The sequence below is a fragment of the Cervus elaphus genome, chromosome 10, assembly GCF_910594005.1.
Source record: "Cervus elaphus chromosome 10, mCerEla1.1, whole genome shotgun sequence".
NCBI classification, from domain to species: Eukaryota; Metazoa; Chordata; class Mammalia; order Artiodactyla; family Cervidae; genus Cervus; species Cervus elaphus.
Genome location: NC_057824.1, coordinates 49,650,309 through 49,676,201, shown reverse-complemented (window position 1 = coordinate 49,676,201; position 25,893 = coordinate 49,650,309). Strand labels below are relative to the sequence as shown.

The window sequence follows — 25,893 nt, the reverse complement described above, 5'->3', positions numbered from 1 at the left end:
TCCTTAAAAAAGCAGCCTCTTCTTGCTGCTCTAACAGGCATGATGGCTGAAGCTGGAATAGACCACAAGGTGAACTTGGGAGGGGAGGCAATGGCACTGTGAAGAAACAAGATACAAGGAGTATGGGTCCCTGGCACAGTGGAGCAACCCATCAGCTCTGGAATGCCTACCTGCACTTTTACATGAGAGAGAAACAAATTTCATCTTGTTTAAGCTCTGATTATTTGAGGTACCGGAGAAGGAAATGGCAACCCACTCCAGCATTCTTGCCTGGAGAATTCCATGGACGCAAGGGCCTGATGGGCTGCGGTCCATGGGGTCGCAAAGAGTTGGACACAACTGAGCAACTAACACACACACACACACACACACACACACACGAGGTATTCTGTCATAGTAGGACCTAATTCTAACTAATACAGCTTCCCATCATACTTAGAATAAAATCCCAAATTCCTTACTGAATGAAATCTGAAGCATTTAACGCCATCAGGTCCCACTCCAGCATTACCTGCCCCCTATTCCTCACCACACTCCAGGCACCCTGCATTTTCCTTTCTTTATAAAAATAGTATAGAGGTCACATATGCCCTTTTTCCCCCTTATTTTACTTTTAAAAATTTCTTTATTTATGGCTGCTCTGGGTCTTCCTTGCTAGTGCAGGCTTTCTCTAGTTGTGGCAGCTGCAACTACTCTCTAGTTGCAGTGCACTGGCTTCTCATTGCCCTGGCCTCTCTTGTTGCAGAGAACCGGCTCTAGGTGCAAGGACTCTAAAGCCTGGTCTCAGTAGTTTTGGCACAAGACCTTAGTTGTTCCTCATCATCTGGGATCTTCCCAGAACAGGGGTTGAACCTGCATCCCCTGCAGATGTATTCCTTGGACTACCAGGGAAGTCCCTCTGCTTTCTTTTTTTGCTGCTTTCACACACCAAGCTTCCTCATGCTTTAGGGCCTTCGCACTTGCTTTTCCTTCTGCCTGGGTTGCTCCATTTCATAACTTCTTGCTACTCAGGTCTTAGCTTAAACATCACTTGTCAGAGATGGTTCCCTAACCAATCTAAAATACCCAACAAGTCACTCTCTTTTACAATACCTTGATTCTCTCCAATCATCAGAGCTGATGATTCTTTGTTTATTGTCTGCCTCCTCTACTAGAATGTAAGCTTCATGAGGATAGGAATTTTGATTGGTTGGTTTACTGCTGTACCCCAGTATCTACAACAGTGCTTTAACCTAGTAGACTACTCAGTATTTGCCAAATGAACACTCAAAATACTGTTTCACGGATAGAGTTGCGGTAAAATGTAGGGTTTCCAAAGTCAGACGTCCCAGATCAGAAATCAGTCGTGTGACCTATACCAAGGGGTGCACTAAGACTATCCAAAAAATAAGATTTCCTACATCAGAGTAGGATTTTAAAGAGAAAAAAAGCGTTGATAAAGCAATTGCTCTCCTCCTTTCCTTTGAGCGTTCCCTTGTTTTCTACCATCTCTTGCCCTCTCATTTGGCCTCTTCCTTTCGGTTTTGCGTTCCTCCAGGCAGTCTAGCTGAAATGAGTCCTTTGAAATTTAGCGGGAATTAACATCATGTGTCAGGAGGGCCACAGTTGCGCAAGCGCGGGACACCACTCTTTCTCGCGCGCTATCTTTGCAGTTTCTACAGCCAGTCAGAGTTAGCGTTGGGGCCAGAGTTCCTAGGACTCACCAATCGTGTGTGGGAGGCGGGGCGCCCTGGAGGCAGTGGCGAGAGGGGGCGGGAACAAGGAGAGAGCACGCAAGGTTCCCGGGGCCAGGGTCTCTGCAGGCCAATCCGAGAGGCCGGAGGTCTGAAGGCAGTGGGGCGTGGCGTTGGTGGCTCCCGCAACTCGAGGCCGTCCAAAGCCGAGCCAATCAGAGTGAGGAGGTGGAGGCGACTAGCCAATCAGCGTGCAGAACAGGCGAAGCAGGGGGGGCGGGCTGAGGATCCTTGCACGGATGCCGCCGGCTCCCTAGGTTCTGTCAAGGGAGCCTGGCGTGCGGAGGCGACTGAGGAGGCGGGAAGGCGGCAGTGGTTGAAGGGGCGATTGCTGACTTGCGGGGAGGAGGTCTGAGGGGTTGAGCAGCCATGGTGATGGCGGCGAAGAAGGGCCCAGGGCCGGGTGGCGGGGTCAAGGCGGAGGCGGAGGCGGCCTCGGAGGTGTGGTGTCGCCGGGTGCGGGAGCTGGGCGGCTGCAGCCAGGCTGGGAACCGCCACTGCTTCGAGTGCGCCCAGCGCGGGGTCACCTACGTGGATATCACCGTGGGCAGCTTCGTCTGCACCACCTGCTCCGGCCTCTTGTGAGTGGACCGGCGCGCGGGGAACAGTGGGGGGAGGACCGGGAAAGGAGCGGTGGAGAGTCGGCGTTGGGGACACCGGGACTCAGGGCGAAGGGCCAGAGCCGAGGTCGGGCGGGGGCGGCGGGGTGGCCTGAGACACGACCGATGTGCCGAGAGGGTCGTCTGCTGCAGAGGCGTCACGGGGAAGGGAAAGGATCAGGGGCGACAAGACATGATTAGAGTCGCGATGCAAAGGAAAGGAAAGACAGCGTGAGAACTGCAGAAACTCCCTAAAGGAGGGGGAGCGATCCGAAAGTGGGGAGAATTGAAGGAAACTGGGGTGGGGGTGGGAGGGTCAGAGAATGACAAACACCCCAAGGGAACTTCGTGTAGGTGGAGGGCAAACAGGACAGACTCAGGTTGACAGCAGAGTGATAATGTCAGGTAAAGGGCCATGTTCTAGTGTTCAGGAACAGATCCTAATCTTTCAGGACTTTGGAGTGCTACCCAGAGGGAAATTTCTTACAAATCTGAGAGATGGATGCTGATAGGTTGCCCTCTTTAGAGAACTTAACTTTTCCAGAGGTTTGGGGATCTGGATGAGCCATCCTAACTGTAATAATTTACACTTTCAAGCTCCTTGTTTCCACGGCTGACTCCTGGTAGTAGCATCTAGCAACCCTTCTAGATTGCGGGGGGGGGGGGGGCGGGGGGGGGGGCTCCCCTTGTATAATCTGCAACGCTACCCTTGGCACCGTATTTGGTCACACTTGAGCTAATTTAGAGCCACAGTGCTAGCCCAGATTTCTGGTTACATGGTGAAGTTCTTTTCCCCCTTAGGGAATTATTATTATTAGATGCATGTCTAAAATTTGATACCAAGCCTGTATGTCTTTAACAAGGGATTTATTTTTACTTTTTTAGTATTAATACATTGCTTTGGTTGGTTTTGATTTTAACTAGGAGTGCTTTCCTTGTTTCTTCTTTCACCTTTAGGAGCCAAGAAGGAGGCAGTCTTGTTCTTGGGTGACAGATGGGAGGACAGAAGCAAAGAGAGGTTTAGTAACTTATCCAATGCCAGACGGGGGTTGCTGTTTTCAGCATTTGTTGCTATTAGTTATGATCACGGCAGACCAGAAATGAGGATACAGGTCCCCTCCTGCAGTTTAGGATTATTTCTCTATTTGGTTTTTACCTCCTTTGCCAAACTTTTATGTTTTGATCAACTTTACTTGTGAGGATAGAACTGACTTTGGTGTAAGTAAAAGTTTTGTGGCTCTTGGGACAGTGGTTTAGAACGCAAACTGGAGTTTGTCAAAAGTTGATATAGAGGCTCAAATGGAGTAGAAGAATGGAGACCGAAGACTGGGACAAGTATTTTGAGGAGAATAGGAGCAAAGTTTAGGACTATTTATAGGGTAAAGTAGAAAGAGCATATTCCTGAAGATCCTGTTATGAAAAGGCAAATCCAATTACAGACTCAGTAGAGAAATAAAAGGAAGCAGGGGGATAAAACTGATGGCATATCACAGTCTAGGTCCTAGGAAGAAAATGTCAGCAACAGCGTCAATTCATTGCCATGGTTAGCTACCATGGCATGAAACCTCAAACACTGAATAAAGGGCAAGTACTGACATCATTATTTTCTAGACCTTGGTTTAAAGTATCCCATAGACAACATTTCCCTTCTATAATGAATATCCCTCAACCAGGACAGATGGAGGGCCAAGGGATCTGGCTCACATTTACAACCTGGTTTCTTTTGCTGGAAAATTTAACTCTTTAAATGTCATTGTACAATTTACAGAACTTTACCACTTCCTCCTGTGGTCACTGTTGATCTCACTGGTGAAAAGTCGAACACCTGTGATCTGGACAGACACTGGGTGACGATGACCTAAGGACTGGTTAATGTAACAGAGAGGCCTGTCTCTTATCTGCAGCATGTGTATGTCCAGCTAGGGGCTTAGCTCCTCAGGAACTTAAGTTCCTATAGGATCAATGGTGGGAGTCTCCCAGCGCACCCCCCCTTTTTTTTTTAGTTTCAAAACAATTTAGAAAGGACATTTTTGCTTAGTATTTTGGTAAAGCATTATGAGATTCACTTGCAGTGATTCTCAAGGTGGTAGACTTTAGGGAACACATTTTGGTGGCTGGGAAATGAGAAGTTAGGCCAATCCTTTGTTATCAGGAAGTGAGGAGAGAGTGAAAGGTCAAGAAGCTGGACCAATAAATGAAGCTCAACTGTGATGGCATGTTGAGATTATAGAGAGAAATACAAAAGAAACTCCACAATAAAGCTGTAGTTGCCCTGGCTGTGACCATCAGACTGGGTTCTGATGGTACTTTTCCTTTGCCAATTGGAGTTGTAATTAGCATAGAGTAGGGCAAAGCGTGGAAAGCTTTCAAAGGGATCTTCACAAAGTATTACCTGTGTCCCTTGATGTTCTTTGGGAAGGGCTGGGAGCTGGCAGGTGGGCCACAGGTAGAATGTGAGGTGGGGCTTGCTGGCTGCAGTGTTAAGGAGGGGGCACACAGTCCAGCAGATGCTGAAGAGGCATGTCTCCATGGTGATCCACACACCAGTTAACATCTTAAATCCACATGGCTGACTGCCTACAGATTAGGATTTTGTAGTGGTAGGAAGTGAAATTGTAGTAGTAGGCCAGTAGCTTGCACATGCAGTCAGTCAGTAAGTCAGTCAACAAACATTTGTTGAGTGTCTCTGAAGCCTCAGATACCAGTTTAGGCACTGGAGATATGGTAATGAACAAAACTGACAAAGTCCCATCTTCAAGGTAGCCTGAATCCTAGTGGAGGCCGTGGCCTTAAATAAATCATCAAATATATAAATGCAGGTATTGATAAGCACTATGAAGTAAACTAAAGCTCAGCATGGGCTAGAGACTGATGGAAGTTCATATTGCGGTGTCATAATGAAAAGAGAAGAAAGATTCTTTCTTAAAGACGATATTGACATATACTTTAATATAGGTAGAGAAAGGAGACAGCAGGATTGGCTTTCTTCTGAAAGCTAGTTTTCTGTTGAGTGTGTTAGAAATATATCAACCACTTAGGGGGATGGAGTGTTCTGGGGGCAGAAAGCAGAACTGCCAGGGTTCCCATCTGGCCTGATTGACTGATATAACAAAGTTGACAGTTGCAGCCAAAGTTGAATCTCCCAAGATCTGAAGAAAAATTGAGATTCTAATGGTGGTGGGTGGGTATGACTATGCTTTCCTGTCTGCATGTGCGAGCTCATTCTTGCTGTCTTTTTAAATGAGACATTTTTTTCTCATCTCTAGCAGAAACCCACAGTGTTGGGTGTGGGGGCCTGAGAGAGAGGCTGCTAGCTTCTCCCGTTGCTAAATTTACATACATGCTGCCACAATTGTAGGTCCCAAATTTGACCTACTTTTATTCATTTGGTTTTCTTCCAATACCTAATTTCCTTAACCTGGATATAGATCCTTTTAATCTCCCCAATCTGTTCATGCGCTTGCCTGTTTAGTTATATTTCTAACTCATATACTAGAAGATGAGTCTGCCATTTGAAGCTCAGGAGGGATAAAAATTGTCCCTGAAAAGGATTTCTTTCCAGAGCAGTGCCTCAGTGCTCTCTCTTGTTCTTGCTTGCCTCAATGGATAAAAATGGATAAACCACTTTTTTGAAAAAGGAAATAGATGGCGAGGCCTGAGATCTCATTGGCATCTAGGCTAGGCGCTGTCTTTGACACCCAGTTTTTTCAGCCAAGTACGTGACATGCTTCCTTGACCTGTCTGTCTGGGTCTATCCTTCAATCCATCACCCTTCAGGTCTCAGTAGTGGATATTTGTGTCTCCTCTTTCTTTATATCTTTACTCTGACAATGGGACTAAGTCAGGACTCAGATGGACAGAGCTCTGGACTGGGTGTCAAGAGATGAGCTTGACAGATCTTTCTTTGTGATAAGTTGCTACCCTCCTGGTGCCTTAGTTTCCCTGTCTGCATCATTAGCAGCTGTTCCTAACTGAAACACTTTTATCTCCTTGGAAGGAAAGGTATAATATGCTGTTCAATAATTCAGTGCTTTTCCATCTGTCGGGGTTGGAGAGGTGGACATGTGCCTGTATGCCCTGCCCTTACTTTAGTCCTGTCCCTCCATCCCCTTGCACCTCACCTTTCATATTCACTTCTGCTGGGCAAGATGGACAGAGTCTCTAAAATTACAGATTTAGGCACTTTATCACAGAGGGCCCTTGGAGAACCTGAAAAGCTCCTAAGAAAATAATAAATTACCAAAGGGATGAGAAGAAAGCAAGGGATGGGAAAGGTCTGAGATTGAGCCTAAAGAGGAAAGTAGCTGCTAATATCAGATTCAGTGTGTCTCTATATGAAGGCAGCTGTTTATTATTGTCACTGAGGAAGAGCTTCGGGAAATGGGTCAAAGCAGGGAAATTTCGATTAGTAAGAAATTCCCTAAAATTAGTGAAATTGACCCCAGTACAGGGTAGTAAGGGAGCCTTCCTAAATAGGGACTCTTCTTGGTAATGTTTGGGTCCAAGATAAAAGCAAACCTGATTTAGCTGAACCCAGCTCAGAGGCAGAGAAATGGAATCCCAGGGGCAAAGAAACACAGTCTAGGGTAGATTAATTTGAACACAAATATTCAGAGGTAAGGAATTCCCAAGTTCAAATCTGGCACAAATGAAGGAACTTGGGTGCTGGGTGGAACTGTTTTTTTCCACTGTCGACCTGGCAGAACTTTCTTATTTGAGTAGCTGAGCAGGTTTGAGGCTTTTATGAAGCAAGATAGGAGCAAAATACGGGCCAGTTTGAGGGTGATGACCACAGAGAAACAAAAGTTGTGGTATTTGCAGAAATAGTAGTATGCTTAACAGAAGCCAAAGGAAGAGAGAGAGGCAAAGAGAGAGAGGATTGGACAGACTAGGATCTCTGCAAATCACTTCATTTGCCAAGTTATTCCGAGTACTTCAGAGAGTGATTCAGAGTACTCCAAAGGCCGTTTAGGTGCCCTGTGAAAAAGAAACTGAAGTAGAAAAAGGCTGAAGGCTTGAGCCCTAGTAATGTACTTGCTTTCAGTTAGAAAAAGTTGCCCTATTCTGGGCAAATACCTTTATGTATTTCCCCAGCTCCTCCTGGTTAGAAATAACAGAATATATTTGTTGTGATAACCAAAGAAAAGGGCAGTGCCTCCTTTGGGCTCTCACTTCTTCTTTTGGGGAGAACCCGAGAGTTATGTTGGGGAGACCGGCTGCAAGTTGGAGAGTCAGGTGTGTTTAATTCCAGGCCAGTGCTTCCCATCTGGCCCCAGTGCATGACCCTGGTATGTATCCAGTAACACACAACACTCCTAGATCATTTGCTTTCAGCTCCCAAGGGGAGAGGGGCTCTCATTTCTAACTTGCTTCTCTCAGCCAGCAATGACCTCTCTGTGATTCAGAGACAAATGCTCTGACTCATAGGCTGTGTAACTAGGCCCTCTTCCTGGGCTGCAGAGTGTTACCTTGTAGACTCTCCCTGCCCCCAAACCGTGGCTCTGGTTATACATAATCCAGTCTACAGACATCAAGGTCAGAGCAGTGCTTTTTGTACTGTGGTATGGAAACATCCTGTTCCATCAGATTCGTTAGGCCCAAAGCACCTAAATCACTTCTTTTCTCTGCTTTGCCTTTATCCTATCTCCACCCTGTCCCTGCTCCCCCCCTCCCCCCCCACCCCTCCAGTCCAAGCTCAGCCATAGGAAGTTCTGCTCTAAGCATCTCCTCTAGATTGATGAGTGGGTCAAGTTCCTCACCCCCCACCCAAGGAAGCACACCTCCCTGTTTACACTTTGCTAACAGTTCCTGGTTGTCCTTTCAGGAAATGTCAATGACCTTTTTTGTGATAGGCTTAGAATCTGTTTTTCTAGTGTAAACATAATCCATTTTACTTTTCTCATGATCATTTGTCTTCCTGCTGCATCCTGGTGCCACACGCTCCCTGATCTGACTATGTGTGCCTGCTGCACTGGGAAGCACCCTCGTCCAGGCTCCCCTGGCTCCTTCTTGGAAACAAGTGACTGGTGATCAAGGACTAAGTCCTGTAATTTTTGTATCCCCCACAGTGCCTTCCACAATGCCTCGTATTTTATTTAGCAGAGTAAATATTTGTTAGTGGGAGGTGGCAGGGCAGCCCAGGCTCATAGGAACAGAGGGCTCTGTCTACTCTGCTGAGACCTCAGAAAGGCCTGGCACTCCCGGGGCAAGGGCACAGTGGTTAAGGTGAGAAAGGGCCAAGGAAAGAGTATCAAAGCAGGAGGTCCGGACTTTGGAACAAACAGAACCAAGCCACTGGTGAGAAGCTGAGGAGGAAAAACTGGAATCTCTCTGAAATGCAATCAGAAGACAGTCTTCAGGTCAAAGCAAGTTTAAGAGCTATTGTTTGACAGAGTTACAAAGCCTGGCTCTTGGTTTTTCCTGCTCTCGCCTTTCCTCAGGGCATCTATCCTCTTTGATATTGCTTATCTTTTAAAGGGTTATTTTGAGAACCATCCAAGTCTAGTAGCAGAATTGCTGAAAATGCCCCCAGTTGTAGCCTCCAGCGTCCTTCTGTCCTTGGTTAGAATCCCATTAACGGTAACCTCTCGTCCAGAAGAGCAGCTGCCCTTCACCGTTCACCTCGTTACTCTGTCCTCTGTCTGCTCTCCTGCCAGGGCTGCCTTCACTTACACTAACCCACACGCTCCCCGGATCACCTTTGTTCAGGGTGTGCACCTGGGAGCTCCTGTGCTTTCTCCACCTTTCCCTAAGATTTCTATCTGGTCAATTCTGTTTACTTTCCTGAGGGCATCAGTCAAGACCCTATGCTAGAGTTACTTTTATTTTCACATCTTGCTTTGCCCATTATTTCCAGGGAGTGAAAACCCAGAGGCCTCTCAGTTGGGACTGTCCTTCTCGCATGCACCCGTGGTCTTTCACTCCTGGCCCCAAGGTCCAGTTTATTTGTTTTGGTTCAGCTACTAGTGTTTTGATCTGTCGTGGGTGGTAGATTTAGATTAGAGCAAAACTGAAGGTAAGGAGACGGGAACCTCTGAAACCATGCCTGGCCTAGCCCCAGGTTCCCGTTAGAACACTCTGGAGGGGAGCTGAGTGGGAGGAAGGAAGCCGGCTTGGCTGTAGTCTCCACGGGGCATCTGTGGGCAGAGCTGGACTCCCAGGGAGTTAACAGAATGAAAACACAGGGCTGGCACAAAAGCATCCTTACAGGGTATATGTTCCTGACTCCTGCCCGTCTCGTAGCTCACAGCTGAGCCTTACTCTTGCTTCGTTTAAAGATCTAGAAGTGAGAGGAAAGTCTGGAGTACTTCTCTTCCCAGAAATCACTTCCTAAAAAAGGGACCCCCCCTCCATCCCTCCACCAGACAGCCTCCTTGCGTAGAGGAGAGGAGCAGCAGCCAGCCTAGGGACTCTTTTTGTCTCCAAATTTTATCTGTGTTGGTATTATCAGGAATAGTCAGAGGCCTTCATTTTTGCCTTCCCTCCTGCTTGAAAGATTAGTGTCTCCATGGATTCTGGGACCCTGAGCATGTGTTGTAGGCCTCAAACAATGATGAAGCAGGAGATAGGAAATGGTCACACACCTGAGTTCCCTGAAGTACCCCTCAGCCTGAACATTCAGCTGCCGGGGTCTGAGCCAAGAAGAGGCGGCTCTGGATGGACAGCCTCTACCTTCTTCTTGGGAATGACCGGGGTTCCCTGTCTCTCAGGAGAAGCCTCCAAAACATTCTGGTCTCCTTTCTTTCCTTGAATTAAGAAGGAGCTTCAGTCAGAGAGTTTGATTTACATGTGATTTTATCCTCTCTCCCTCCCTTTCCTCCCACAGTGCTAACGGCATTCTACTTCTCCTTTGTTCTAATCTCTCACAGGAGAGGCCTGAACCCCCCTCACCGGGTCAAGTCCATCTCCATGACAACGTTCACCGAGCCGGAAGTGCTCTTCCTGCAGTCCCGCGGAAACGAGGTGAGCCACCACCGCCAGGAGGGGTCCAGGCCGTGCTTGCCCTGTCAGCGGGGTTTTGCCTCAGATCACAGGAAAGCCCCTACAGTTTTCTGTTCGAGTTTCTCTTATTTGTTAGTATGAAAGGTATCTTACCTTATGTACATGTGTACATTTATGGAATCTTAGTTACACAAATTGGGGTTTGTCTGGGCCCATTGTTGGAAGAATCAGGGGAAGGAGCAGTCTCTGCTGGGGTGACCCTTGAGGGAGAGATGCTCCACAGTGATGCGTGTTCAGAGTTGACCGAGCGGCCCCTCTGAGCAGGAGCTCCTGGAGCTAGCTGTGCTGACGTAAGCAACTGGGTTTAAGCCCATGTCTTTACTTGAGAGTCAGTTAAACCCCTTCTCCAGCTAAATCTGCTGGTGGGAAGATTCCAACCTTGGTGCCAGCAGTACTCCTTTGAGGGGCTCACTTGGAAAGTGCAAACAAGAGCCTCTAGAGGGTGTTCTGGAAGCCACAGCTCTGAAAATTGCTCCTGACCCCACCCCCATCCAAATTTAGTTTCCCTTAATTCTCATGACCCCGGACTGTCTCTCACAAGACTTGTCACAGTGTGTCATTATAAATGTATCTGTATTTATCTAAGGACACCATTTCCCCATTAGATTATCAACTCTGTGAGGACAGAGATCATGTTTGTTTTGTAGTTGTACCCAGATCCTCATGTTGCATCCATGCTCAATAAATGTTTATTGATGGATGAGTTCGAAATGGTATGATTCCCATCTCATACTCTCTGCCCCAACTTCTCTGTCACTTGACTTCATCCCTTTAGGTTTGCAGGAAGATCTGGCTGGGTCTTTTTGATGCTCGGACATCTTTAATACCAGATTCCAGGGATCCTCAGAAGGTGAAGGAATTTCTCCAGGAAAAATATGAAAAGAAGAGATGGTAAGGAGGAGGAAAGAGATTACTCTGGAGACACGTGTCCAAGACACTTCATCTGTGGTCCACTTTCCAGAGCTGAATTGGGGCTTCTTTCAAAGGCTAGACGAGGGTTGAGTCTGTTCCACTCAGATTCAGTTAGGGCTGAATTCTGACTTCTAAATAATAAAGGTACAAGAAAAGGACAATTTGCTCTTGGTCACTGACCCTGCAGATTTGATATCCCCCTCCTTTGGGGAGACAGAAGACTGTGTGGAGGAGAGAGCTAGGCTCCCCAACTATGAAGTGTGGACTAGTTTTTAGAGCTCAGATGATCTCACAGAGAGAGGTGGCTAAGAGCACATGGCCTCTAGATTTACTAGAGGAAATTTACTAGGGGAAGGAATTTATTAGATTTACTAGAGATTTACTAGGGGAAGCAGCATCTCTGTTCTCTCTTGCCTTTTCTTCCCCCACATGCTACTTCTTGTTCCATATCTGGGGGGTGTGCATGGTTGGGGATAACTGTAGGGTGAAGAAGAGAATGCAGAGAGCGAGGAGATTGGTGTGGGTACAACAGCATTTTGTAGTTCCTCCTGGGAGTGTCCTTGGGATAAAAAAGATACATCCCAAGTAGAGACCACATCCATTGGAGTGGAAGGGAATTTTATCAGAAGTCCAGGAGCCAGCAGGGTAAATCCTGAGTGCTTAGAAGATGTAGTGGCAGAGAAAGAGGAACCTGAAGACACGCCCAGGAAGTAAAAGGGGGCCCTTGAGTAGGAAGCTGGAAAATAGGATCACCTGTTGGTCAGCCTGATTGCAAGTTGTTATTATTTGAAACCCAGATGGTTCATGTGTCAGAAAGAGAAGGGAGAGCTGTGGGGAAGACTGGCACAAGCCAAAGCAAACTGAACAACATCCCTGCAGGAAAAAATGATCATCTGGGAGTAAAGGAGAAACTCAAGTTAGGTGGAACTCTCCTACATCGCTGCTTCCTTTAGTTCAAAAAAGAGAATCAGTAGGGAAAATAAGAAAGGACTTTGCTGAAACCTGTGTTCTCAAGCAGTTAAGCTGAGCAAGGTCCAAAGTTTCAAGGTTTCACCCCTCCTCTCTGCCTAACTATTCTTTTTCCAAGGTATGTCCCCCCAGACCAAGTCAAGGGGCCCACTTACACCAAAGGCAGCACCTCCACCCCTGTCCAGGGCTCCATCCCAGAAGGCAAGCCCCCCCGGACACTTTTGGGGGATCCTGTGCCGTCTCTCTCGGCTGCTGCCTCCAGCTCCAGCCAGGTAACTCTCAGATCTGCCCTTGACATTATTATGGGATTTGGGAGACAGGGGTGTCAATTTCCTAAATCAAATCCCCTGGACTTAGCAGATGATCATCCAGGAGGTGTAAATGGGTTCTCAGCCCTGCTGTGACCTAGGTCTTGCATTTCTCACCTTGGACTTGTGTATTTTGGAAGAAAGAACCCAACAGGAAGTGGTATTTAGGGAAGTCAGAGTATCAACTTCAAACCTGACCACTCCTCCAAAGAAAAACAGGGGCCAGGACACTGGTTCAAGCACCTGTGAAAAACGAGGAGGTAACAGCTCCAGGGGGTGCTGCTGGGCGCCGTCCCTGTGTATCGGGGTTACCTTGACGCACACGCTCTAAAGTGTGCGGTTCTGGGAGCGGCTGTCCTGGGACGACAAAGGAATTAGGTATGAGAAGGGCTGAGGCAACCCTTCTTCCCAGGAACCCTCTTGGTTGAGGGCAGTTTCTCCCTCTGTTCTCTCTCCACTTGCCTATCTGGGGGCAGCCAGGGGAGCCATGCAGGGGCCTGGGTCATGACTGGGATCCCAGGTGCTATATGTACTGCCTTCTCCTCCAAGCCTGTCAGCCAGCCTCGGACGTCCCAGCCCCGGAGCTCTCAACCTCCTCCCCCTTCCTCGGTCAAGAAAGCCAGTACTGATCTGCTGGCTGACATCGGCGGAGACCCCTTTGCTGCTCCCCAGGTGGCACCAGCTTTTGCTGCATTCCCAGCCTTTGGGGGTAAGTGGGATTTGGGACGAGAACTTTTGTCCCCATCAAACACGGAATTTCACTTAGCTCCAGCTCTGCACAGAAGTGAACGCGATGGTGATTCTGAAGCATCACAGCCTGGAGAGTGAGGGTCAGATGAGTACAGACACAATTACATTAGGGAGTCTGACCAAAAGCATGACAGCGGGGGGCTTCTAGCCCTTCCTTTTAGATCACTGGGAAGAGCCTTTTTCTTACTTTCTCTCCAGTAAAATGGAGCAAGGGAATTGTGACAGGTTCCATTTCCCCTGCCCTCTTCCCAAAGATCAGCAGTAGCCAACAGAGGGTGGAACCAAGTGGTTATCTAGTTTCCCTTTTTCTTTTTTAAAGCCCTTTCCTGTAACAAAATTTTTTTCACACTATTCCACCCAAACTAGACCCTGACAAAAATGTTAATGCCTCATGGAGTAAGGATAAAAAGCAGGGAGTAAACTTGGAGACTCTGAGAGCCCCTTTCCCTCTGTATGGGTCTGGCTGTCTGCCTCAGGCTCCTGCCAACTCCCTCTGAAGAGGGCCCTGTGGGGAGGCAGATGTCTCATTGAGTGGCTCTTGGCCACTGTATGATACAGATTACATATATTTTATATAAACATAACCTTCATATTCTCTCCACCTACAGGCCAAACGCCTTCCCATGGGAGCTTTGCCAACTTTGATGCTTTCGGTAGTGGCCCCGGCTCTTCTGCATTTGGAAGCATTCCTCCAGCTGGCCAAGCCCCATTCCAGGCCCAGCCGGCGCCCCCAGGTAAGTGCTGCCCCTCCGGCTTCCTTTCTTTCTGGCAACTGCATTCCACTGTCCACCTCCATACATCATCCTTCATTCACATCCACACCAGCCCAGAGAACCACACTAAGAGAGGAAGCTCCAGGAAAGGATGAGAGGAATCTGATGAGGTTCTTGTCAGGGAGAAGGGGCTCTATTGTTCTTTTTTTTCTTTTTCATGTAAGGAAAATGGCTAAAACCTCAGCAGGAGTTGTGCGGGCTGTGCAGTAGGAGGTTGCTACCTGGCAAGTAAGGGAGACTGAGACTAGAAAACTTGAGAATGAGGATCTGAGAATGGACATGACCTTTCCCCTAGAGGGCCCCCAGAGCAAGGGCTGGAGCAGTGTCCAAGGTAGCCTCCAGAAGACCTCACCCATCCTCTTAGAGCAGAAGCCTGTCAACTCTGTGGTGTTGCTCTTGTGCGAATGAAGGAGAGTCTAAAGGCCCTTCAAGCACCCCACTGCTCCCAGATGACCGTCCCTGGAGCTTTCGGGCGGCCCTCTCCCTTTGGCCATCCTGCACGCCGGAGGGCAGTCGGGAGCACTGTGAGGACAGACATCTGGGGACAGCCAGTGACTGACTCTCTCTCTCCTCCCCACCTACCTGCCCTTCCCCTTCCCCACCCTCGCTGCCAGCCAGTCGGATGCTAACTGGAAGTCACAGCTTTGGTAAGTTACTCCTCCGACCCCACAGCCGACCCAAGGCAGGAGACTGTCTCAGACCCTCTGACCCTCAAGCTTTGAGGTCTGGGAGGAGCCCCTCAAATTTACCCTTTTTACAGGGGAGGCAGCTAGCAGTTTCCCTAGTCATTCAGTTCACAGAGAGGCACAGTCCAGCTCACAGCACAGATTTCTGACTCTGCTCTGCCCACAGCCCTCGCCACCTCCCACCATGAACTGGTTGATTTTTTGTTTTGAATTAAATTTTTTGAATGGAACAAGAGAAGACATTTTATATTGACAGGAGTTAAAATTCACAACAAAATTCTTACATTGTGAACTTAAAGTAACTGATGAGATAGCCTAAAAATCCATAAATCAAAAACTACTAGAATGAAAATCTGATAAACTAACAGAGATTATAATAGGTTCTCTCCTAAAATTAACTGATGGAATAGACGGACAAAGAAAGAAGGAAGGAAGTTGACCATCTGAGTAACACTTTAACAAGTTTGACCTAAGAAATACAAGTAGAACTTTATAACAAAAATAAATATATACTATTTTCAAACATATAACCCTTTTATAATTTGACAGTATATATTAAAAAAGTAAAAGAATATATATATAATTTGACCATACACTGGGAAACAAAATCTCCATAAATTCTAACAAGGAGAAATTGCATAAGTCAGAGTATTTTATATGGCAAAAGATGACCTAAACAAAGATGTCCTAAAAAAGGTCCCAAAACAATGTTTTGTGTCCTTAAAGGCATGAAGCAGATAAGGAGAAGATACATATTTACAACATGGAAACAGACAAAAAGCCAATAACCATAATGTGCCTTTAAAAATTCCTTTTAATAAGGAAGAATAGAATGATCAAGGGATAGAAGCAGATAATACCCAGCAAAAAACATGAATATGTCCTCAACCTAACTAATCAGAGAAAATACAATTATAAGAACTACATTAACACAGTTTTTAAAGATTAATAATTGCCAGTACTGTGTGGGGAAATAGGTATGCTATTGTTAAGAATATAAACCGGGACGCTCCCTGCGCGCCGCCGACGCTCTCAGATGCCCGGCGTAAGTTCTCCGCCTGGCGCCTGCGCCACGTTCTGCGAGAGGCCATGGAGCCGGTTCTGGACCGCCCCGCGCGGCCGACGGAAAGCTGCCTGAGGCGGGGCGCCGTCAGGGCGGAGGCGAGCGGGCGTCTCTCGGGCCGCTGCTCTGGGGCTGCGCAGCGGCGAGCGGGATGGCGGGTGTGCCTGTGGTTCCACTCCGTGGCTGTGGGCAGGTCGGTTTCGGCAGCTTCCGGCGCGCGGGGGCGTCGCCGCCACTTCCTCAGCGCCCCCCGCTGCCCCCTCGAAGCCGCTGTGCGCGCGGGCTCCGGTGACGCGGAGAGACCGGGAGACGGGCTGCTGGAGCTCAGGAGTAAGAAGGGCAGCTCGCCCTTCGGCTCCTCCATCATCCCGGGGAGAGACGGCAGTCATAGAATCAACTTTCAGCCCGGGTACCGCATCCGAGACAAGGACCTCGGAAAGATCCACAGAGCTGCCAGCGTAGGCAACGTAGCTAAAGTGCAGCAGGTCCTGTTGCTCGGAAAGAGTGGCCTGAATGACAAGGACAAGATGAACAGGACTGCGCGCCACTTGGCCTGTGCCAATGGCCATCCCGCGGTGGTGGCCCTCCTCCTGGAGAGAAGATGCCGGCTTAACCTCTGTGACAGTGAGAACAGGACCGCGCTGACAGGCCGTAGAATGCCAAGAGGAGGAGTGCGCGACTCTCCTGCTGGAGCACGGCGCCGACCCAAACCTCACGGACGCCAATGGCAACACCGCGCTCCACCACGCTGTCTTTTGCCAGAATATATCACTGGCAGCAAAGCTGCTTTCCTATCACGCCAATATAGAAGCCAAGAACGAGGATGACCTCACACCACTATTATTGGCCATAAGTGAAAGGAAACAGCAAATGGTGGAATTTTTAGTAAAGAAAGAAGCAAATGTACACCCGGTTGATAAGATGAAAAGAACCGCCCTCATCCTTGCTGTCAGTTACGAGTCTATGAGTGTCGTCAGCCTTCTCCTGCAGCGAGGTGCTGACGTCTTTTCTCAAGATGTCTTTGGACGGACTGCAGAAGAATATGCTGCTCTGAGTGGTTTTAATATCATTTGCCAACTGATCTCTGAATATAAAGAAAAGAGGCCGAAAACTCCTCCCGAAAAGAGCAACCCAGTGGATACGAGTTCTGAAGAAGACTCTTTAAGCAGGTTTTCCAACAAACCTGGTGCTGACTCATGGCCTCCGTCAGATGATGAAGTCTTAGATTTTGAGACCAAGACTGATCATCTTCCAGCAGAGCTGGGAGCTGCGTGTTCAGTGTCTGCACCTGGATGCAACATATCAAGTTCTTCAACGGGAGTTGTTATCAATGAAAGGATGGCAAAGGAAGTGTGAGAAACTAGAGAAAGAGAACAAGAAGTTGGAGCAAGAAGTAGTGAAACTCAAAAGTCACATGGAACTGAAGATGATAGAACACACTCAAGTTGAGCAGTATAAACGGGAGATTGAAGAAAGAGTGAGACAGGACCTCGTAGAGAAATGGAAAGAAGTCAACCTATTTTTGCAGACACGAGCAGCATGTCAAGAAATCTCAGAGCAGTTCCACAAGGCGCATATTGCTTCCATAAGAAGTCAGATGGAACTCAGAATTAAAGACTTGGAATCTGAACTATCCAGGACGGAAACTTTACAAGATTATAAGAAAGCAGAGATGGAAAAATATAAGAAACTCTACTTAGAGGAACTAAAAGTTAGAAAGTCATTGGAAAATGAACTAGACATGAATAATGAGAGGCTGGCAGAGATGAGCACCGAACTTGAGGTGGAGAAACAGCAGAACAGATCTTTACTCAGCACTCTCAGCAGCAGATGTGGCGGGAGCTGGACAGGAGTATAACTAGAGAACTAGAAGAAGGTGCTGCTGAATTTGTATCTGAATTCTCTAGAGTGTCCTCTGTATTATCTACAGGCAGATCAAATCTATATCAGGACCTACCTGTGAGACATCAAAATAATATATACAGATTTTGAAGGAAAAAAATATATGATTTGAAAACTCAATAGTAAAAATTTCCCTACTGGACTGTTTCCATGAGATTTTAGTTGTTTCCCATTAAAAATGATGAGAAAATCTTTATTAAAGGAAAATATTTTTGTATTGTGAAAAAAAAAAAAAAGAATATAAACCAGTACCAGAATATACAATTTAGCAAGAGGAAAGTATTTCCAGGCATGGTACCTCAAAGGAAACAGCCTATTACAAGATGGTTATAAACGGGTCGTCCAGAAATGCCTTCCTAGCACAACTGATTACTTTAAAGAGAGAGCTTAGGGGACTTCCCCTAGCGGGCCAGAGGTTAAGAATCCGCACTTCCCACTGCAGGAGCATACGTTCGATCCCTGATTAGGTAACTAAGATCGTGGGTACCTCTAGGTGTGGCAAAAAAAAAAAAAGAGAGCGTATTAAAGGGGCTCTTTTAAAAGAGAGAGTGAGAGAATAAAGGTGTCAGCCCTGGAGCCATCGCAGGCTGAACCTGGGATGGACTTTTGGTTCAGTGTCTGCTCATCTCAAGAAGCAGACAGCTTCCGCCCGACCCCGAGCCCGCCAGCCCCGATGGTGCCCGGAGAGCACGCGGCTATCATCTCCTCGAGGAAAGATAGCTCTCCGTTTGCAGTCGAGGAAGCTGGCTCACCAGGCTGGTGCCTTGGCCCAAATCAAATGGCTGCTCAGGGGCGGATCCAAGCAACTTCTCAGCCCACCACGGTCACGGTCACGAAGGGGTTTCTGTGAGGGTGACACGAGGAGCCACTAAGGTTCGGGGGAGACGTGGGCGTCTCTCCTGACGTGTCGGGTTATATTTTTGTGTTTCTGAGGGGGAGGAGAAGGGGAGGTTTCTAAAAGTGCGGTTTCCTCTGAAACTGTGAGGAGGCAAGTCTACATACCCAGCCGCGCAGAGCGAGGCTCTGGCGGTGGATAAGGTGCCCACCAGCAAGCGCGCAGGTATCACCCGAGCCCCGGCCGCTCTGCCCTCTAGCGGCCGCCGGGAGGCACGCAGCTCCGGCTCCCGCCGCGAAGACGGAAGGCCAGGTCCTCATCGCGAGGAGCACCCCAACCCGAGGGCCCAGAGCGGCGCTGAAGGGTCGGGCCCCAGGGAGGACAGAGAGCCGCGTCCGCTCGGCAGGTCCACGTACCTCGAGTCCGTCGGGCAAAGGAAGGGCCTGGAGTCTGCGAAGCGACGATCCAACCGTCGCCCCGCTGGTTTTGCAGTTGTCCTCACGGCCTACGGCCTCCGGCCTCCTGGTGGGAGAGGACTTAAGACCAGTGTGCGTTACAGCCCAGCGCGTGTCCCTCGGGAAAGCCCGGGGTGGGGAGGGAGAGGGCTGAGGGGAGCCCTGTCCCCTGAGTGCCGACCCTCAGGAAGCAGCCTGTCCCCGGATCCTCGCGGCAGGCAGCCAGGCCTGGGCACCTGACTTCCCCGCTGGATTCTCTGCTCCTCCACATTAGGCCGTCCCATCAGGTGTGCCCAGCACCAGGAAGGTGTCCTTACCAGGGGGGTCTGGACAAACGCGGCAGCCTCACGCTTTGGAAAAGGAAGCGCAGGGAGGTCCACAGTACAGTTCTGAGGCGCTCAGAAGAACCCCAAAGTTCACTGACAAGAAACCAGGGCTAAGGTCTGAGGGGGCCAGAGCGCAACCACATAAATCTGAGAAGCTCCTTGGCCCTGCCGTTTCCTTCCTAGCCCTGAATGTTAACTTTTCCTTTCCCTTTTTTTTTGGGTGGGGGGGCGGCGGGGCAAGGCTTTCTATACTTTTACGGCGTGTGGGCCCCACGTATGGACGTCTCACGTGTGGACGTCTTCACGTTGTTGACGTCTCCACGTTTTTGTCTTCACGTCATTGCAGCCTGGGGGGGCTTACGTGATAGACGTCTTCACGCTCCTGTGGCACGTGCTGGCTTACGTGGTTGACGTTTTCACGTTGTTGTGGTGCCTGCGGGCCTTGTGCTGTAGTGTGGGGATCGCGTTTGCGTCAACTGCATTGGGAGACGAGAGTCTTAATCTCCGGCCACCAGGAAACTCACTCCTGTCCCTCTTTTTCCTCTTGTGTCTGAGGAAGTATTTTCCCTTGTGAAGGTTACCCCTCGCCCCCTTCCTGCCTTCTGCAAGGTTTTGTCCCCTGAACTTTCCTATCAGTTTCACCTCCACTTTCTCCACCTCTGCTGGCACGTTCCTTTTTCCCCACAAATAATTTCAAGTCTCCCATCCTACAGAATGTTTCTGCAGCCTGACCCACGCTGGTCTCTTGTCTCATCTCCTCTCCACAGCCCTGCTTCTGGGAAAAGGAGGGAGCCGCCTTCACTTACTCATTTTTATTGTCATGTTTTCTTTCTTTTTTTACTACACATTTTATGACATAATATACATACTGTTCTGCACTTTGATTTTTCTTTAGCTAAACAGTACTGTTAGATTTTTTTTTTTTAGTATATGTGCTGCAGAAGCGAGCACTGTTAGATTTTTTAAAATCAGTACGTTAACAGCTTCCTCATTCTTTTTTATAGCTGCACCACTGTCCAATTTATGTCTATACCATAATTTATCTACTCAGTCTCCTGTTAGTGAATATTTAGGATGATCCAGTATTTTGCTATTAAACAGCACTGCAGTTAATAATTTTTTGGGGGGAGGCATTGGTTAAGTTATATCTGAAAGGAAATTTCCTGGCAGTGGAATTGGTCTAGTGGGGATCCAGTTGATACAGAAGTAAAATATATCACTACAAACATGTCAGGTGCTGGGAAGCAAAAGGACAAGGTTCTAGGAGAGAAAAGCCAGAATCAAATATTGGGGTCAGGAACGCCCGTGGAAGACATAGTTCACTGGCCCATGGGCAGTGCATCCCAGCTGTGATCTGAGGTCGTGGCATCAGGGAGGTCTCTCCAGAGGGGAGGAGGTGGCTGGCTGGGTGTGGGAGGATTCTGGGGAGGCTGGAAACCAATGCTCAGCACCTCCAATGCCATCTGCATGTTCCCTGAGTCTCCCAAGTGACCCTGAACCTTTCTGCTCTTCACAGTGCCTCCCCCACCCCCACCTGCCCCTACATACGATTTATCCATAAATGGAAATGCTGCTTTAGGGAAAAGACGAAACTTTTCCGTCTCTTAAGGAAAAAAATGGGAAGTGTAAGCCAAAGTAGAGCAGGAGGGACAGTGACCTGGACGAGGAAGAACTGCTTCTCTTCCAGAGGTGGCAGTTTCCAGCATTTGGGAGACTAAGAAGGGCTGGGTATCACGTTGCCTAGAATCCTCAGTGGGAGACAAGCCCTCCAGAACTGGGCGATCAGGGGAAGAACTGGCTGGCTCAGAGGACCCTGTTGGTGCCATTCATGCCATCCCTCCCCTCCCCGTCCACTGCACCCCACCCCCATCCCTCCTCTTGGCCGTTCCCTCCTGTCTCACACCAGCACGCCCTGTTTTACTCCTCTTCCTGCCCAGGGAGCAGCCAGGGGACTCCATTTGGTGCCTCTCCTCTCGCACCTGCTAGTCAGCCCAACAGCCTCGCAGATGTGGGCAGCCTCCTGGGGCCTGGGGCATCAGCTGGAGGCATCCCCAGCAGGTAGGTCCACACGTCGGGGAGCTCGCCCTTGGGCAGGAAAGCCAGCTAAGAAATCCTGGCCTTGGTTATCCCAGCCTGCTCAGCTCCTCCTGTCTGGCAGGATGGGGTCTGCACCTCCTGGTCCCTTGCCCAGCCCACCTCCTCGGTGCTGGGTGATGTGCGTGCTGACTTCTCTCCCTGTGTCACAGCATCTTCGGGATGGCCGGCCAGGTCCCCACGCTCCAGTCAGCCACCACTGGTGGAGGCGGCAGCCCAGGGCTAGCTTTTGGAGGTGAGTCTTTCATGTAGGGACCCGAGGAGGGGATCTAAGGCCAAGAGGAAATTGAGGACTCTAGAGGGAGGGGGTGGGGAGAGTTGCACACTGGGATTTAGAGGAATGCTCAGTTACGATGTTAACCAAATGAGAAAAAAATAACCAGCTCTTCCTCCCACCTCTACCGCATTCCACCCTGAGCAGCCTTCAACCCTTTCACCACACCTGCTGCTCACGCCCAGCTGCCTTCCACCAACCCTTTCCAGCCCAATGGCTTGGCCACAGGTAAGCCTCCCAGACTATCCCCTGATGCTAGCTAGCACTCTCCAGTCACCAGCCCAGGCCAGACCGGTTTAACTTCCAAGCCACCTAGTGGGCAAAAACTGGAGACACCCAGGTCACGGAATTTCAGAGTTAGAAAAAACAGCCTGCCTCTTCCCTGATCCGGTTCCGAATGGTTGGCGCTGACTGGTAGTGGTGGGGGTGCTTTTTCCTCCAACCCTGTCTCCCTCTGGCCGTCCAGCCTCCTCCCTTCTGCGTCCCACCTGAAACCATGGCTCTGTTCCCTGCCCTCCTCAGCCGGAGTTTTCTCTCTCCAAACTCAGGCTCTTGTGCCTCCTCCTCCTTTTTTTTTTTTTCCTGGTTGTTCTCAAAAAAAACTTTGAAGCCAGGGAGAGAACAATACTCCCTGCTAAGCTGACCCACGTGGCAGGCCCAGCGCTTAGGGCTCTGCACCGTTATTTCATGTTTGCAGCAGTCATGCCGAGGAGATAGGCATGGTCCCCATTTCAGAGATGAGAGTAACTTGCTGTGGTTTGTGCAGTATAAGAGATGCGGAAAGCGGACCCCAGTTCCGTGTTGTGCCTGTGCTCATAACTAGCCTGTTCTCTGACCCACAGGCCCCAAGAAGGCAGGTTTGGCAGGGTGCAGGGATGCTGAAGGGTTTTGTGCTCCTTCCGGGTACTTCCACTAGGTACCTCTGGGTAGGGAAACACTAGCTTCCATTTCCCTATCTTGGAGGGATTAGGAAGACCTGTTCTCCAGCCTACCTTCCAGAACCTCGCCTATCTCACGTCCCTCCCTCCACAGGGCCGGGCTTTGGGATGAGCGGTGCTGGGCCAGGCTTCCCCCAGACAGTGCCACCCACCGGGGCTTTCGCCAGCCCCTTCCCACCACCGCTCTTCCCCGCACAGACCTCGATGACTCAGCAGCAGAATGGTAAGGGGTTCAGACCAAGCCCTCCTTTCTAACCCCATTCCCACCCTCAGGGTCTGGGCGGGTCTGTGACTGTGTGAATATCAGAAACATGTATTAGGGAGCCAGGTGTCTGAGCTAGTTCCCTTTTGGACCAGCAGGGGGAGCCCAGGGAAGCAACAGACATGCTTGTGTCCTCTGATTGTTCCACATGTTTATTCCCCACTTTGGAGAGGACCCGGCTGGGCCCCTGCCTTGGGTTGTGTCTGGGCCTGCCGGGCAGGGAGACAGGCGAGCTGGGCAGCACCCACCTGAGCGGCAGGACTCCCGTCAGCTGAATTTTTGCTCTTGCCTCCCAGGCTATTCCTTCGGAGACTTGGGATCCGCCCAGCTGGGGCAGGGGCCACTGAGTCAGCCAGCTGGCATCTCCACCAACCCCTTCGTGGTGAGCGCACCAGAGCAGGGCCCGGGCCTGATTAGGGCGCTTGGCCTTTCCCTCTGGGGGCTGGGGACGGAATCCTTCCAGGAGAAGAGGGCAGTGTGGGACAGGACGCATGCTCGTTCCTGGTGAGACTCTGCTTGGCTCAGCCAGGGATGAGTGGGCTAGTGACGAGGCGTCGGCTCTCCTCGGCCCTGACTTCATCCACCCTCCCCATGCCCTCTGCTGGCCTCCTAGCGCCCTCATTTGCCCTCTTCCCTCCACACAGTCATTTTGAAGGAGAAGGGAATCCTGGGCCACACGTCCTCTGTGGCCTCCAGCTCTTCCTCCCTAATTTAACAATTTGCGGTTGTTCTTTCTCTCCAGACTGGATCCTCATCAAGCCCATTTGCCGCCAAACCTCCGACCACCAACCCATTCTTGTAGCACTGTGTCCTGGGGGGCCTGCTCTCCGGGGCCCCTCTACTCCCTGGAGCTCTGAGGACCACTTGCCTGTGGCATTTCTGCGGGTCTGAGACCAGATGGGTCTTGTTTTGCAGGGTAGGGGGCTGAGGGTGGCGGAGCCGCTAATGCTTTGCTTGGGGCTTGCAGATAAAAGGACAGCTTCCCAGGTCAGCTGCCCCCCAGGTCTCCTTCCTTTCCTTCTCCAGCCCCCACCCAGGCGGGGGGGGAGGGGAGCCCAAGAGGCAAGATGACAGAGCCAGGCCTAGAGGAGCTGTGGTGTTTTATTTTTCAAATTATTAACGATGATGACAGTAGTCTTCCCCTCCTGCCCTTAGCGCTCCCTTCACTCTGAACCCTATCAGGGGAGGAAGCCGTGGGCATAGGCTGACCAGTACTCCCCGTGGGAACAACTCCCCAATGCCCAGCTTGCTGATTCTGTTCTCCTCGTGGTCGGAAGCACTGTGGGGAAAGCAGGGCAAAGGTGCGGGGTGAGGCGCAGAATGGTGATCAGACAGGCTGAGGAGGCCCTGGGGGGCCAGAGTGCCCTGGCTCAGGCCAGCAGCCCTTTCTCCATGTTCTCGCTTCCCCAGCTTCCTGCCACATCCTGGGCACTTAGGATGAATCATTTCACCTACAGACTTACACATGCCCAACTGCCGTCAAGCACTTTAGTTAGCTGTGGTGTCATGTTTGGATACCAGTGTTTTATATTTATACATAGAGAGAATTTTCTAATATAGCCTATTATATATCTATCTATATATGCACACACACATATCCACACGCAGCCATTCTCCCCTCCCAGACAGCTCTTCCAGGCGAGAATGGGATGAACCCCTATCGGGGCCTCGACTGCAAAGCCGGCCCTCAAGGGGGTGCAGGAGGGAGCCACATGTCCCAACCACCCCAGGGCCTGAGCTTTTTCAGGAAAAGGCTTTGTGCAATTGGCTGGGGTTTTTTTTTTTTTCTTTCCTTTTTTTCCCCATGTGCCTCCCTCCCCCTTCCCTGCCCCCCAAATCTCTGCACCAAAGCTGTTGCGGGCAATGTTGGGAAAGAACTGCATTAAAAAAAAAAAAATGGCTCTCGTAGTCTTGCTTTGGGCCAGCCCCAGGGTCCACGTGTCAGTCAACGTGACTGCCTGGGTTGGTGACGATGCTGCTGTTGGCCAAGGACACGGCCAGCCCCTGCCTGAACTGCAGTCCAGTTTTAGCAATGGAGGGAGCTGGAGGGGGTGGGGGGTGGTCATCAAAATCCAGCACTTCCGGGTTGGGGGCATCCTCAGACCCTACCCAGACCCTCACCACCTGAGGATGTTTTGTCAATAGTCACATGTCTGGGCTGTTTGTGTGATGACAAGACAGATGGCTTGGGTTAAACACCGCAGCTGGTGAAGGAGAGGCCCAGGACTGGGTGCAGCTCCCCACCCACCCCACCCACTGCCCAGGAACCCTGACCCTTCAGCTGCCCTTTCTTGGGATTTCTCTGGGTCTTTCCACTCAATGACCTTTAACAACCTGGCAGCCAGGAGAGGTGGGGACAGTGTTATCACTGATTTACTTTGAGGATATTTTTTTGTAAATACCTTAAGCTGCTGCTCTTCGCCCAGCCAGGTGTGGCCTTCCCACCTCCCCAGGGCTCAATCTTCCTCACATCTTGTGTCTGTCTTCCCTTTCTCTAGCCTCTACCCTCCTTCCATCTCCTGGTGGTGCTCCGAGAGTGGACCACCATCTTTTCTCCCCCTGGGTACTCCATGGCAACCCACTCCAGTATTCCTGCCTGGGAAATTCCATAGACAGAGGAGCCTGGCAGGCTACAGTCCATGGGGTTGCAGAGTCGGACACAAGTGAGCAAGTAAACAACAGCTCTCCTCTGTCACTCTTTGTCTCTGTTTCCCATTCCTTGCTCAGAGCCTGCGAGGGGAGGGAAACTGAAATCTGGGGGGTGGGGTGGGGGAGGAGCCTTTTCTTCCTGTTCCCCAGCTCCCCTTACTCCTTTCCCAGCCAAGAACACTGAGGTTTGGAGGTGAGATTTAAAGGACCACGAGCCACAGTGCCTCTTACTGTTTCAGCCACACTCCTGCTGCTTCTCAGAGGCATTTCCTTAACTGCTTGGTGCCTGGGCCCAGGACCTCCCTGCAGTCCCCATCCATGCCCCCGGCCACTCTGTCCGACATGGACCCCAGCCAGCTCACTT

The 25,893-nt window shown here is 49.9% G+C and overlaps 1 protein-coding gene and 1 pseudogene across 4 annotated transcripts; both read left to right on the top strand.

Moving 5' to 3' along the window:
- Positions 1 to 1,936: 1,936 nt before the first annotated feature.
- On the top strand, positions 1,937 to 24,779 carry AGFG2 (ArfGAP with FG repeats 2). 4 transcript variants are annotated; one of them, XM_043915136.1, is made up of 13 exons: positions 1,937 to 2,314; positions 10,201 to 10,294; positions 11,109 to 11,224; positions 12,333 to 12,486; positions 13,072 to 13,231; positions 13,881 to 14,006; positions 14,660 to 14,692; positions 21,250 to 21,370; positions 21,559 to 21,641; positions 21,828 to 21,908; positions 22,713 to 22,841; positions 23,177 to 23,262; positions 23,623 to 24,779. In XM_043915136.1, exons 1-13 carry the CDS (start codon positions 2,103 to 2,105, stop codon positions 23,680 to 23,682), a joined length of 1,455 nt encoding a protein of 484 aa, XP_043771071.1. In that variant the 5' UTR covers positions 1,937 to 2,102; the 3' UTR covers positions 23,683 to 24,779. The 4 variants fall into 4 exon arrangements, with proteins under 4 accessions (XP_043771071.1, XP_043771069.1, XP_043771072.1 ...); XM_043915134.1 differs by lacking the exon at positions 23,177 to 23,262; XM_043915138.1 differs by lacking the exon at positions 14,660 to 14,692 and having other exon boundaries at positions 1,938 to 2,314.
- On the top strand, positions 14,701 to 17,652 carry LOC122701812 (annotated as a pseudogene).
- Positions 24,780 to 25,893: the final 1,114 nt, after the last annotated feature.

What these genes read in the sequence shown, in the direction of transcription:
- AGFG2 (XM_043915134.1), top strand. Translation starts at nt 2,103, where the DNA reads ATGGTGATGGCGGCGAAGAAGGGCCCAGGGCCGGGTGGCGGGGTCAAG. An exon ending in CCCAGGGCTAGCTTTTGGAG is followed by an intron (nt 21,642 to 21,827) that starts GTGAGTCTTTCA and finishes CACCCTGAGCAG; the next exon opens with CCTTCAACCCTTTCACCACA. An exon ending in GATGACTCAGCAGCAGAATG is followed by an intron (nt 22,842 to 23,622) that starts GTAAGGGGTTCA and finishes CTTTCTCTCCAG; the next exon opens with ACTGGATCCTCATCAAGCCC.